The sequence below is a fragment of the Chlamydotis macqueenii genome, chromosome 17, assembly GCF_036417535.1.
Source record: "Chlamydotis macqueenii isolate bChlMac1 chromosome 17, bChlMac1.mat, whole genome shotgun sequence".
Taxonomy (NCBI): domain Eukaryota; kingdom Metazoa; phylum Chordata; class Aves; order Otidiformes; family Otididae; genus Chlamydotis; species Chlamydotis macqueenii.
Genome location: NC_141572.1, coordinates 509,328 through 523,222, shown reverse-complemented (window position 1 = coordinate 523,222; position 13,895 = coordinate 509,328). Strand labels below are relative to the sequence as shown.

General features: G+C 43.4%; 2 protein-coding genes and 1 long non-coding RNA gene across 3 annotated transcripts; 2 read left to right on the top strand and 1 right to left on the bottom strand.

Moving 5' to 3' along the window:
• Positions 1-23: 23 nt before the first annotated feature.
• RAD9B (RAD9 checkpoint clamp component B) lies at positions 24-8,740 on the bottom strand. The gene is made up of 11 exons (XM_086761108.1): positions 8,707-8,740; positions 7,699-7,769; positions 6,633-6,782; positions 5,990-6,104; positions 5,489-5,588; positions 4,467-4,573; positions 2,417-2,523; positions 1,873-1,937; positions 1,185-1,307; positions 494-761; positions 24-162 (listed from the first exon to the last, which is right to left on the bottom strand). The coding sequence occupies exons 1-11, from the start codon at positions 8,738-8,740 to the stop codon at positions 34-36; spliced, it is 1,269 nt and encodes a 422-aa protein (XP_086617234.1). The 3' UTR covers positions 24-33.
• Positions 683-4,391, top strand: LOC147598536 (uncharacterized). The gene is made up of 3 exons (XR_015260387.1): positions 683-784; positions 1,144-1,240; positions 2,751-4,391. It is a non-coding gene; the product is annotated as an uncharacterized LOC147598536 (long non-coding RNA).
• Positions 8,741-8,892: 152 nt separating the features above from the next.
• VPS29 (VPS29 retromer complex component) lies at positions 8,893-13,612 on the top strand. Its single transcript, XM_086761113.1, has 4 exons — positions 8,893-9,008; positions 11,471-11,662; positions 12,111-12,346; positions 12,636-13,612. The coding sequence occupies exons 1-4, from the start codon at positions 9,006-9,008 to the stop codon at positions 12,751-12,753; spliced, it is 549 nt and encodes a 182-aa protein (XP_086617239.1). The 5' UTR covers positions 8,893-9,005; the 3' UTR covers positions 12,754-13,612.
• The last annotated feature ends 283 nt before the right edge of the window (positions 13,613-13,895 follow it).

The window sequence follows — 13,895 nt, the reverse complement described above, 5'->3', positions numbered from 1 at the left end:
AGTCGTCTTTGCTTGGATTCAAACTCTGTGTTACTAGAGAACCTGGGAGCCCTGCGCGTTGCCAAAATCCTCTTCGGTGTCGCTAGCTGTTGCTAAACTATGGAAGGCGTGACTGATGGCATCCTTCTTACAAGAAACTGCTCCAAAAAATACGGAATGGAACTGGAAAATGCAATATTTATACAAGTAAGAAACGGCACGTGATACAGAATTTGAGTGTTAATTATTTCCGAAGCTTTTGCCACTTTAGAAATCTTTATTAGTCCACAGCATTTCCTAGTAAAACGCACCTGCCACCCGAGTGTTTCCAGCACTGCAGTTAAACACGGCACTGGCGGGTTTTCTGTAGCTGTGCTGCGGTGAAAGTCAGCGCCATTCAAAGGCTGCGCGGAGGGCTGAGTGCCGAGGCGCAGTAACCCCCGGCCTGCGGGTAGCGTTCGGCTCCACGCCAGCTGAGGTGTCCCCCCGTATGTACGGCTGCGAGCCTCCTTACCTTCTGGTAGTGAGACTCCGTTGCCTCCCCTTCCAGCGCTGCACGGTCCTGTGCCTTGGTCATGGCTGTTCCTTTTACACCTGCCACCTCTCTCTCTGTGACTCGGGGAACATTTTTAATCTCTTGTTTTGCCAGAGGACTCACAGGTTTTGCTGACTCCGTGTCCGGTGCGTTTCCATTCCGCTGTGGCTTTTTGGAAGCAACTGCTTCTGCATTGCTGTCTTTAGCCACGGAGGCTTTTTCAGATTTACCTGTACGTGTCTTAGACCTGGATTGGGGAGAGCAAGTCAGGTTAGTAACTAGCTTTTACGCGTTTCTGTTAGAATGTCTGTTCTCTGTTAATGAAAGGCATTACGGCTTTAGACTCCCAACAAGTATCTTCCCTTCCCCTCCTACTGCAACAGACCACCACAGAGATACAGGAAGGCAGAAGCTAGCACACAGTGTGCTCTGCTGCACCAGTTTTTATTGCTCTGTGTGACGCCAAGATGTTCTGACCCTGTCTAGTTCACAGTTTCCCTGTGAACAAAGACTCCAGGATCTGTACAGTGCTTACCAACGCCCTGCAGCAATGAGCACATTGCTTCCTCTCCATCTGAAGTCTGACTTGGCTGGAAAACCTTAGACTTTCCATTTTTCATCCTCCTAAGGCAACCTGCCTCCCTCGCCCGCCCCTGGAGCCACCTGGTACCTTTCCTGCTGTTGTGAAAAGCACGGAGGCTGCTGGGAGGCGCTCTCCTTTTCAAGGTCAGACAAGGTAGCCAAAATAAAGCTGGCTTCCAGCAACATATCTTCAATGCTGAAAGCAATTGGTCTGAACACAAAAATTCAGAGACTGAAACAGCATGTATAATTACACGTATTGGAGGAAATACAGCTCATGCGATTTTATACATACAGATTAAAAAACGTTGCCTCTGAAAAGCTGGAAATCTAATATATTTGCTGATGAAGAACAGAAGATGGCTTCCTGTTAGATTTAAATGCACCAACAAGCAAATGCTATACCATATTATACTTAGTCAAATTATAGTTTTAAATATCTGTTAAAATTATATTTTAAACAGAAAATATTGTTTCTTTAGAGTACTAAATAAAATAATTGCATGTATTAGACGGAGAGCCTGAAGTGCCCAGGTAACTTGCAGGTGCTCGTTAGTCAGCACGGCTGGCTCAGTAACGCTGGCGCCTCTGTTAAATGCTCTGTGCATAACAACAAACTACTTACCCCTGCGTCACAGATCAGAAACACAGCTTTTGGTACGAAATGGAAATCTATTTACTGTTCCCATTAAATTTTCATTGAGTAACCTGCAGACAGAAACCACCTGCGGGGTTGTAACTGCAGCAGTTCTAGCCAGGTGCCTTCCAAAACGTACCTTCCAGCTCTGTCAAAGTGGATTGAGACAGGAACACTGGCAGCTTCTGAAAACGCGAGCAGTCCCTGGGAAAGGAGGGGTGGGTGGTTAACCGCAGTTTAAAAAAAAATCATCAATCTTAGAATGTAAGTTTATCCCGGCTGTTGTTTACTAGCAAAAAGAGGGTAAAAGTCTAATGCTTCTAGAATGTTTCTTGCCTTCCCTGCCGGGAGCTTTGCCAGAGAAGCTTCTGCACGGGGAGCCTCTGTGGCCGCAATGCTTTCTCCAGTACAGTTATCGTGTGCCTGCCCAGCACTGAAACTGCATTTTGTTCTCAAAATGTTTCGCTTGCCTTTCAAAGGCTACTGTGAGGGACTCTGCAGTGTCCTGAAGATCCTGGGTTTTAAAGTGAACCCTCAACCAGCTGGTGGAGTACTGCTGCTGGTCAGGAGGCCTGGGGGAACACCTCCCAGGGCTGTTCTGCAGGGACCATTCTGCATTGTCCTGGTCACGTCAGGCAAATTAAGAGGAAATGTTTTATTTTAAAAAAAAATTCTTACTTTACCCTCAATTCTCTAAGGCAAAACGTCACTTCAGAATCTACTCCAACTTGAAAGTAGTCAAATTCATCTGGATTCAGTTGTATTTCAGTAAGCATTGTCTTTGAAAGGTCTGCTTAAAATAACAAGAAAGTCAAGGACTCAAAGGAGGGAAGTTTGAACTCAACAAAACTATTATAACCATGAGGTTTTTGCATCAGCGTCGTTTGGAGACATAATTGTATTTTTATAGTGACTAACAGTAATAAGTGTTTAGCTTATCTAAATTTATTTCATAATGAAGATAGAATCCTCCCTTTGTTTACACTACATTATGTAGATGTAAATGTCTTTTAACAGAACCTGTTTTGTGTTCCACTGTGTGATCGAACCCGATACCTCCTGTCGTTCCTGCAGATCGGCTTTGTCTACAGGCATTCCTCACAAACAGTATTACCGGCTGCTGCTTACTGTTGCGGAGAAGGGAAGACCAAAATGCAGCATGACTTTTACAGATTAATCGTAATTGCTGACGATAATCAGAGGACAATGAAGGTGGACTTAAGTTCTTTGTTTTAAATTACAATCTTTTCCGGATACTTAAGTGGCAACAGGAAACAGGCTCTCCAGTTTCAGGTATGCAATTGTTGCTTGCTATCCTTAGATTAGTCCGCAGTTGTGATTAGGTGTGTGAGAAGAAAGTAAGAGGGTACTGCCATGATGCGTTATTGTCTCAGAGGCATTCAGAAAAGTTCTACGTTGGCTTCAACAGTACACAAGTACACACCTATCCCATTCCCTTCCAACGCCAGGCTGCCAGCAGAGTATTACAAACTGTTCCCAGTCTTCTGTTTCTCTGCTCAAGGTTGTTTTTCTTTTTTTCCCTCTCAGCCTTCAACAAGGCCCCACTGCGCGTTCAAATAGCCTCTTGTAAAGTTCCTTACAACTGCAGAGATGTAGCACACCTGCCAGCTTCTGCAAGGCAGAGCTCACCCCATGCAAATGAAAACAAGTCCAGGCAGAAGGTGTGATTGCTTTCTTTGAAAATGAATCCCGAAAGTGGACAAACCCAAGCTGCCACCAGACGATGTGTTCAAAGGACACGTTTTCAGTGCATACAGAACATTCGCTGCAGGGAGTGTATTGCACCACACGCTACATAGGAAAAATGCTTGTAATTACTCCTTTTTCTCCTTGACTGTTTGCTTTCTTGGTATCTATTAGATTTTTACCAACTCTTTTTTCCCCTTTTTCTTACAATAACCCTTGTAAGTGTATGTTTCCAAATAACAACGTTTGTCATTCAAAATGTACTCTTTAGTGTCTCTTTATTTTCAGTAGTTTCTTCCCTCTTTCACTCCAGTTTCCACCACTCAATCCTCCTTGCTCTCCGCTCCTTTGGCCTGTTCTCTGCGCAATCCCCACCCCTACGCTCTAGGCAGTCATCTTTCTCTAGCTCATTATCCTCAGCTTTGGTCATACGCAAGCATGAAAAGCATCCCTCTATTACATGATATACAAGAACCTACAGTTCAAGAACACAATTAGATCTTTAAAATTACTTCGGGTCACGCACCAAGCATCTAGATGGTTCTCCATCGCAGCTGGAGGGCTGAAAATGGCAGCGTGCAGCGTAACAGCGTTAGGAGCTAACACACTGCACTGCCCTTACACTGAAATATCCTTCGTAATGATATCAACTCTATAATGACTGTATTCAGATTTAAATAGTTCTTTATAAAATTATCTTTTGCCTGTCTCTTGCCATGCTTCTGCTCTCGCAGCACAGTAATTACCTGTTTACGCCTACGGCAAGCGGCATCATTTATTTCAATTGGCTGCTCGGTCTGCTGTCTGTCACTGATACCAGCAAAATGTTATTAAAACCACACTTTCTTAAAATAGATTAAAAGCAGAGGGCGGCAGCATGACTTAAAATCTCTCTATACGGGTTCCCTCTCTTAAAAGTCTCATTCAGCCATAAAATGCATTCTCTGTTTACGCTGTGATAGTTATCATTCCTTTAGTTCACCTGTTTGAAAGTCTCAATATTGTTTCATTTTTGAATTTCCTTACCGGTGTCTTCCTCAGTGTAACTCTTGAAACAAACTTTCACCGGAGTAACTGATAAGGTTACTTCTTCTTGACTGGTTGGAAAGTGAATCATTATGTCAGCCAGCAGCCTACAAAATCACATTCCACATTAAAATAATTTTACCTGCCACAAATGACGAGACTCACGTTAGAAATGAAAATTGTTAGTTGGCAACACTGTTTGAAAACCTGCCTTTGCAGCGCGCAGCCCTCGAGCGTGCTGCATCTTTTTATTCATATAGCAACAGGTACGCAGAGATCAAAATATACAACCAGTAATTATGAAAGGAAATTTGTTTATATTTAATGCTGCTGTATGCTGCCAAATCACTTACACATACACACATTGCTGCCGCCTTTCTGTGTGCGTGTATCACAATTCTGAGCAAACCCCGGCACCCTATACTCTGTTCAAAAGCTTGCAGTTTTAAAAGCTGCATCATCTTTTTCTACACACAGCACGTAGAATCTATAGGGAGATCTCTTTACACCCCTTTAATGTTGATTATTGTGAGAAGAGCTCCTGTGCACAACAAACTTTTAACAGAAACGCTGCCAGGAGAAGCCGAGTCTAACTGTGCTTTGCCTTTGCTTGCAAGGACACGCCAAATCTTGGGTTCTTCCAAAGGGCTGCTTTTCAAAGCAGAACTTTGCCTTATTGCGTTAAAAAAAAAAAAAAAGTGTACTTTTACCACTGGATTCCCTGCCTATAAAAGTAAAGCAGTACTTCATTTGTCATCGGGGGAAGCTGCTCAAAAGTGTGAATTCAAATTACACGTTGCACACTTCTCAAGGTTACACTGAGTAGGATTCACGGCAGGATGACCCACATTTCTGAAGCTGTAATGTGAAAAATCAAGCACCAAGATACAGGGTTTAGGAATTTGCCATTTTTGCCTCTGCTCTAATGAGATTTTGATTATGTTAATGACAATGAGAGCAGTGTTGCCTCTTGTACGATTTTTTTTTTTCCCCCCCAGAAAAAATACTTTTGTATTCATTACCTGGAGTGGACTTTAAGTACGTTTGGACACATATGCTTTGCAAAAACAGCCTGCAGTGGGTCACATTCTTGAAAAGTCAAATTATATGTTTTTACAACACCTAAGTATAAAGAATATGAACAAAAATCAATGCTGATCTGTGATTTTCAATTTTTTTTTCAGTATTATTTCTTATTTTCCAAAATCTTAATAGAGAATGTAACCAAGCAACTTACTCTAGCTACGTGGAAATAACTCACCCACAAACAGAAAATTGAATTAACCTGCTAAGACTTCCTTCATCCTATTAGTTATGGCCCTCCAGCATCCTGCTTTTTTAAAAAATCCACAAGAAGTAAGTGAACAGTAACAAGTGCAACAAATGCAAGGGAAAAAACACACGCAAGTGTTTGGCATAACGTTCCATCAATAACATTCAGTCAATAATTACACCAAATATTATGTTGCCCTGCTGTTTTAAACTGCTTCTGTTTCTGTAGAGTCACTTGATGTGTAACCTACCGTGTTTGCAGAGGAGCTGAAAAGTTATGTGATGATCGTTAATATTTGTGTAAATGCTGCATTTCTCTACGTTCCTTTCCAGCACATTTACACCTCTAAATACAGGAAGAACTGACTGTAAAAAAAAAAAAACCAACAAAAAAAAAATCAGTGCAGAGTTTACTCACCAAGCGGTTTTGCAATGTTATTCCCCCAGTTTTGTACGGTTTATCTCAAGCTCCTCCTCTTACAGCTTCCCTAAGCGGCTTTGCAAGCAGACGCTGAGGCAGCTGATACTGATCCTCGCCATCCTCACCCACTGTTCCAACACGTGGCCAACAGATCTGTTTGCTAAACAACTGATCAACTCTCCTGCCTCATACTGGTTTCGAAGGCTAGAGGAGCAACGCTCCAGAGGCAGAAATGCGGTGTTCCTTCACCCCCAGGTGAAGCTGGTTCAGACTGCGGAACCGCAGGACACGGCTCAGGACGTACACCTTCTCAGCGTAATTAAATACTAACCCGCTCTTTTGCGGAGTGGCTCAGAAGCGCTTCAGTTTAGAGCCATCCACATGCCTCAGTGAGCCTCCTCCTGTAATTTCATTTGGAAATTGGGCTAATTTGCTGCTTACAAAGCCGTGCATAACAATCCATTACAATGTACCTTAATTATCAATTTACATGGAAGGGATAACTGTTTTTCCTTCTGACATGGTTGAGAGGCAGCTGTCCAGCAATAATGTTGAAAAAACATAGATGAGAAGAAGACACATGCATATGCTGACCTTGAAGAATTCACGGATCTTAAGGCAAGCTGAAAATATAAGGAAAATAATTTATTAACTCAAAACTATTTCTTATTGAACCTTTAACAAAAAAGCCACCTCTGTGTTTCAATACCGTACCTAAGCCGCAAAACTTTTTAATGTGTACAGCTCAAAATAAATATAGATGCATCGTGCCTGCAATCGTGTTCCAACTTAGTACCTTCATTGTTACAGGTCAGAAGTCACAGGTGTGATACAGGCATAGAAATCCAACCTGCAGACATTTGAGTGCCCTGAAGTGTGGGTTACCTCAACACTTAAAGCTCAGCTTGCCTTTGAGGCAGCTGAAGGACTGGAGTTTAAAACAATTTTCCTGTACGCCCATCCATGTGATACGTACAAATGAGTAAAGACAGTAGTGGCACTTCAACAATTCTTCAGGAATTCAGAAATTACCTCCACTTCTGGTCTTCCAGCCTCCCAGTGAGGAGAGTTGATCACTTTTAACTAAGAAACCTCTGGAGAAAACCCTAATTCTGCTGCTAATGGTGTTTGATTAATCAGAGGGGTATTAATGGATGCATTCTTCCTGTTGAGTCATACGGGTTCAAAAACACGTTTAGAGGCAGCTTCTGATGTGGTACAAAACATAAACCTTTTGACCCATGACAACAGAAACAAAACCCTTGGTATTAATCCAGATGTCCTGGACGAGCTTCAGCCTGAGTAACAACAAACCTGAAGAATACTAGGGGCAGAGCAGGAATGAATCTTCCATGACGTAATCTGCATAATTACAATTACCAAAAATATGGCATTTGTCCATATTGAAAGTGGAGGAAGCTGAGAGATAATGTAACTCAGACTGAGGGGTGCCTGTAGGAAAACAACACAATCTCCAACAACATAAACACTGTGCTTCCAATAAAGATTTTAAAATTACAATAAATCAAATGCACTTACGCCTTTTTCTATGGGGTCAAACCAGAATTCATCACTGATACGTGCTATGGCATGTATTGCTCTTCTGAACACTGGCAGAAGAAAACAGTGCAATATGCATTCTAAGTTAAAAATAAAGTTAGACTGTATTTTCTCCAAAATAATTTAAGGGGAAATATTACAGATTTCCAACATGTTTCAAACAAAACTGATGATATGATGGAAAACATTATTCCTTCCTTTTTAGTAGCGCAAACACCTTGAGGTTTTGAAAGCTGCCTCCAGCAAGGTGCACTTCAAACGTCATAGAATCATAGAATAAAATAATAAAATAGTTTGGGTTGGATGGGATCCTTAAAGCCCACCCAGTCCAACCCCCCTGCCAGGAGCAGGGACATCTCCAACCAGATCAGGTTGCTCAGAGCCCCGTCCAACCTGGCCTGGAATGTTTCCAGGGATGGGGCATCCACCGCCTCTCTGGGCAACCTGGGCCAGTGCTCCACTGGTATGAGCTGACGTCACCAGAAATTAATTCAACCTAATGATACAAAACACCACTGAAGTGAGAAATTAGTTTGTAGAGGGCAACAAGTGTGAGCTAGTGCCAAGCAGCTGGCCATCTGTAAAGATTCAGCCCTAAGAAACACAGAAGCAGCCAGCAGTGGGTCTCAAAATTTGCCCCCAGCACCAGCAGGGCAGCATTTTGTATGAAAGGTGGTGCGCAGGAGGTTTAGTTGGGCCTCTGGAAGGAGAACAGCGTGCACAGGGAGGCACCCAGATAAGCAATTCCTTCCCCACCTGAAAGTACCACGAATCCAGCCCTCTCCTCTCTAACCTGCTGCGTAATGCCCCACAAAAAATGCCTTTGCCCCCCGAGCCGCAGGGCCTAGTGCTTCGCGCCCGGCTTCACACCGGGAATCCGTGCCAGGGACCGTGCACTCCCCGCCCCCACGGCCGCCGGCCCCGCTGAAGTGCCACCCGCTCCGGGGACCCCGCTTCTCCCACATCCAGCCCTGGGGCCACGGGTACCTCGCAGATGAGCCCCCCCAATGACGCACTTCATGGCCTGCGGACCCCTTCCCCTCCCCTCCCCGGGCGGCCGCACAAAGGGCGGGAAAACACAAAGGGCGGGAAACGCCCCGCTGCGGGCGAGGAGAAGGATTTCGTGCTCCTCAGAGACCCGGATGTAGCCGTAGGGGCGTGGCTGCGGAGAACCGCGTTTAGGGCAAGATTGGCCCTTCGGAGGCGCCGTAGCGGGTGGTTGGTAGCGGCCTGGCTTCCGGGAGGAGCCGCAACGGCGGGTGTGCGGGAGCGCGGCGGCCGGCAGGATGGTGAGCGGCGGGGGCGGCCCGGCCCCCACCCCCCGGGGCCCTCGACCCGCCGAGGGGGGACCCTGGGCTCGCTTCCTCCGGCCGGCCTGGGTCCGGGGCGCGGCGGGCGGGCGGCCGCGGGCTCGGGGGCGTTTTCTGTCAGCTGCCCCGGCGGGAATCCGCGTCCTGGCGAGCGGGGGGGGGGGGGGGGAGGGGATGGAGGGGCGGGGTGGGGTGGGGGGGCGCTGAGAGGAGGGGGAGCCCCGCTGAGGGCCCGCCGGTGGGACGGGGGCCGAGCTGAGGGGCTGTCACCAGCGGGGCAGAGCGCAGGAGCCGATTTTTATTTATTTTTATTTTTTTTTAACGCTTCTTTCATAACATCAGCAATTCATTAATTATAATTTGCCTGTTCATTTGGCTATGTTTTCTTTTCTGTTGCTTCCTTTTGTTTAACATTGATCGTGTTTCACCCTGTTTTTCGTTCCGCCCTGTCTGCAATCAACTCCTTCATTCCAATCAGGCTGGGCACAGAGTAAGTCGACTCCTCTTGGCGCTTGCTGACTCCGGCGGTGAGGGCTGGCTCGCCGTCCCGGGCCGGACCGGTGCCCGGTGCTGCGTGCGAAGGAGGGGCCGCTGTGCAAACCGCGCTCCAGATCGCGCCTAAATTCCTAGTGAAAGCCGGGCGTCGTCACGGTCTTTGCTGCTGTTTTATGCCGCGGGTAGCTGCGATTATTGAACGCGCTTCAGTGCTTTTGATTTGGTTGTGTTACTGTAGCTTGCTGAGCTTTTCTTTACTTAATGGCAGCTCAGACGTGATTTGGGGGGAAATACGGGGCTTTGTCAGCAAGGGAAATGGTCTTTGAATGTACAAACTCTGCTGACTGCGGTGGGGTTGTGTGTTTTAAGTGACCGTGTAAGTTTATTAAATACAAAACTGGTGTTACATGTCCCTCAAGTGTCAGTAAGAGAGTCAGTCTATCGCCACTTTAATAATCAAAATCACTTGTTATCCATGTTTTACTTGCATTCAAGTATGTAATCTCTAGACTCATGCCAGTGAGGGTATTTTTCACTGGGAACTCTTGAAAGACCATCAGAAATGTGTTTGGGGTTTCCCCCCCCACCCCCTTCCTCTTCTGGGTTAGTTTTAAATTGGTAGCTCATTGATGGAAAAACTCCTGTGTGGCTTTACGGAAACCTTCGAAGATGCATGGCTTTGATGATGGCACTGAGACGTTCTTCAGCTAAAAAAAATCCAAACCCAAACAAAAACCCCACCCAAGTTCCCTTTACCTTTTTTTGATGACTGTTAGCATGAAGAAATTGAATTTCTGAATTTCTGAATTAGCTGCATGGCCTAAAAAATTTAAAAAGCAAAAATTTAAAAAAGATAATTTCTCAGTATGTGCTTTTATGTGTACCTACCTAGGCTGTGTCTGTTACAAACATGTTTTATGGCTGTCGCTTTAGGAACAAAGCGTTACGGTTGGAAGATAAGCGATCCTTTTTAATATGGAGCTATTCATCAAGTTAGCGGGGACGACTGTCTCTAGACCCAGTGTTTTTACAGTGCAGTGGCGTAACACCCCGTGCTTTAAGAGCTTTTTGTGCCCTTTTTGCATAATTAATTTATTGCTGTGTTGCTTGCATTAATTATTACTTTATTTGCAGATTTAAAGCCTGTGGTATTAAACTTTGGTCTTACTTCATCTGAATCCTTAATTTTGAAGCCCCGGTTAAATTTGTATTCTCCTTCCATGTATTGTAGTGAGAACTGGTAACAGAGCCACTGTGTGCAGTAGTCTAGGCTTATCTCCTCTGCAGCACCTTGGCTTTGGTTTTGTTTTTTCTTTAAACTGGTAGTCTCATCCTGTTGTTCAGTGGTTCCTATAATAGACTCTCAACAAGCTTCCTATTCTGGCCAGCTATTAACACATGTTGCAAATTTGCTGCTTTTTAAAATTATTTTTTAATAAGGAAGAAAACAGAAGTAAATTAAAGTAGAAAGAAACTTGGCGAAAGAGTTTTAAAGGGAAGTGACCACAGTTTAGCCAGGTCTGTGCTTGAGAACCTGTACTGATGTACTAGAGATGTCCCTTTTTTTCTTTTTTTTTTTTTTTATGTTTAAGGGGAAGGAAAAAAGTGGGATAGTTTATGGTTGTTCCCAAGTTTGTGTAAAACACACCAAGTAGTAACACGTTTATGGTGTTGTACCTTGCAGTGGCTTTCAGCAACAAACCAAAAAAAATATCTGTAGACTGTTGTGTTTGTAAGGGCCCCCTCTCTGTTCTGAGTTAGTAAGGGCCCTTGTTTTCCCTCAAAACACCAATATTCCATCACCATTTCATCCTTATTTTAGTAGCTTTTATATCAAAATGCAGATTTAGGAAACTGAAGAAAACATTGCAATGCTTTCTGTTTGGCAATGATTCTCATCTTAAGTATCTGTAACGATCTTTCTTCCCTGTCATGACACCTGATAGTTGGTGTTAGTATTAGGAGATCTTCACATTCCGCACCGATGCAACAGCCTCCCAGCCAAATTCAAAAAACTGCTGGTTCCAGGGAAGATCCAACACATCCTCTGCACGGGAAACCTCTGCACCAAGGACACTTATGACTACCTCAAGACTCTGGCTGGGGATGTTCATGTTGTCAGAGGGGACTTTGATGAGGTAGTGTCCTCTTTTGATAATGTCATTTTTTGTGCATCTTGTACAGAAAGGCAATATTTGGGTTATTTGTAATTCAAGTAAAGGTGGGCAAACTGAGATTCTGTAGCACTAAGAGCATGGGAAACGAAAACTGGACAACAGCTGGAGTTACAGTCAATAATGTGAATTGCACAGTAAGTTCTCATCTGCCATCAGTATGACAGAAAGTAATTTCCGTACTTGGCTATGTCTAGGACTCCAGCAAACAGGATCTGCGGTTGTCAGACCTTTGAAATTCCTTGCATCCTCCCTCTTTCTCCACAGTGTTCAGAAAAGCAGCTTTGTAGCAGCAGGGCCAATTACATTGAATGTTTCTATAAGCTTTCCCCCTCTCTTGGTGTTCCATAGAGATTTTAAAATATAAATCTGTACATCTAATCTGTGGTGAATTTTTTGTTTTAATTTTTAGAACCTGAATTATCCTGAACAGAAAGTTGTAACTGTTGGACAGTTCAAAATTGGGCTGATTCATGGCCATCAGGTTATTCCCTGGGGTGATATGGCCAGCCTGGCACTGCTACAAAGGCAGTTTGATGTGGACATCCTCATTTCAGGACACACACACAAATTTGAGGCGTTTGAACATGAAAACAAGTTCTATATCAATCCAGGATCAGCTACAGGAGCTTATCATGCCTTAGAGAAGTAAGTGAAGTGTGGGAAATACCTGTGGGGGGTTTCTTTTTGGTAACAAAACTGATTATGAAGGTTAATGTTTACATTCTAAACATCAGGGAGAGGAAGGGTTGATAGTACTTCCTAAATCTCCCAGACTGAAACAAATGAGAATGAAATACTTAAAGGTTTGTATCTGATGTACTGTGCTTACTAAATTCATACCCATTTTTCTTAGATTGATTTCTTACCTGGTGGTGAAACACTGCTACAGCCATTGTATACGCACAACTAACACAATTTTTTCCTCTCTTTCCAGCAACATCATTCCTTCCTTTGTGTTGATGGATATCCAGGCTTCTACAGTAGTTACGTATGTCTATCAGCTAATCGGAGATGATGTGAAAGTAGAAAGAATTGAGTACAAAAAGTCTTAAAAATGTCTCTGCTTGTCTCATTCTGAACTGCAAGTTACTACAATACTTGATGGCTAGTTTACAGTACTACACTTACTCGCTAACGGCTTAGCAATGTAGCTGGTTGGTAATAACTTTAAAACAACATTGTGTTTGCTTTTCTCTGTATGAATCAATTTGTAAAATATTCCATTAAAATAACTGGTTAAATATTGTTCCTTAATGTTGTAATAAACTCCACTTCATAGAAAAACTAAGCTTTATGAACTGTTGTTGGAAAAAAATGCAACAGTTGTAGTTGCTTTTTAAAATGCCTGATGCTCTGTTTTGGTAACTTACTTCTAAAGGATGCTTGTCAAGGGCTTGGACACAAACATTGAGGGCTCTGGGGCCATGTTATGTTTGCTTCACAATCCAGTGGGTACTTAATTTTCTCAATCTAACATTCCTAATTAAGTTAAAAGAATAAAATGGATTGATAGATTTTGAAAACATTACAATGCACTCATAACTTAGAGTAGTAATTTCACGGTAGAAAGTTTAACTAGCTTTTTATAATCAAAACAGTTTCAAATACCACTATGCTTTAATGAATGATGGTCTCAAATCTATAAAGAGTGAAGAGAGGCTTTCCTTTATTTATGGCTTATATCTGACGCTCCATGTGTATGCACTTTGCTCCATGTATGAAGGTTTTAAATAATGTAATTCTGTGTGGCGCTCGTACTACTACTGAAGACTGGTTGTTCAAGAAGACCGGACCTCTTGGCTGTCCTATTCCCGTGACTGCAGGCAACTGAATATTTTAACAGCTCCCACTTCTCATGACTGCTAACTTTCCAATAAAAAGAGAGTTTTATCTTTTGTCTTCTACAGAAGATCTAGAATGGTGGCCTGTTCCTTTGGCAGATGTTGGGCTTTGTGTTACGACTTTTTTCAGTGCAGTCGGTACCTGTTCAAAAAGCTGTGCAGTATTTCTTATGAAGGTATGAGTTAAATTAATGGTTTTCCATCAGCCAGAACCTTACTTCTCTCTCATAAGCTGACAAAATAAGTTATTTCTATTCAAAATAAACTTGCTTTACCTTAGAAAAAGACCAGGCATCTCAGCCTGGTATCTCAGAAACTTCTGGCCATCTCATGGAGTGAAACACATGCCTAGT

Excerpts from the sequence above, each read along its gene's own strand:
- RAD9B (XM_086761108.1), bottom strand. The coding sequence starts at position 8,740 with ATGAAGTGCGTCATTGGGGGGGCTCATCTGCGAG. Across the intron at positions 1,938-2,416 it reads TTTGCCTTAGAGAATTGAGG|GGACTGCTCGCGTTTTCAGA; the intron begins GTAAAGTAAGAA and ends CTCCTTTCCCAG. Across the intron at positions 762-1,184 it reads TTTTCACAACAGCAGGAAAG|GTCTAAGACACGTACAGGTA; the intron begins GTACCAGGTGGC and ends TCCCCAATCCAG.
- VPS29 (XM_086761113.1), top strand. Across the intron at positions 11,663-12,110 it reads TCAGAGGGGACTTTGATGAG|AACCTGAATTATCCTGAACA; the intron begins GTAGTGTCCTCT and ends TTTAATTTTTAG. Across the intron at positions 12,347-12,635 it reads GCTTATCATGCCTTAGAGAA|CAACATCATTCCTTCCTTTG; the intron begins GTAAGTGAAGTG and ends CTCTCTTTCCAG.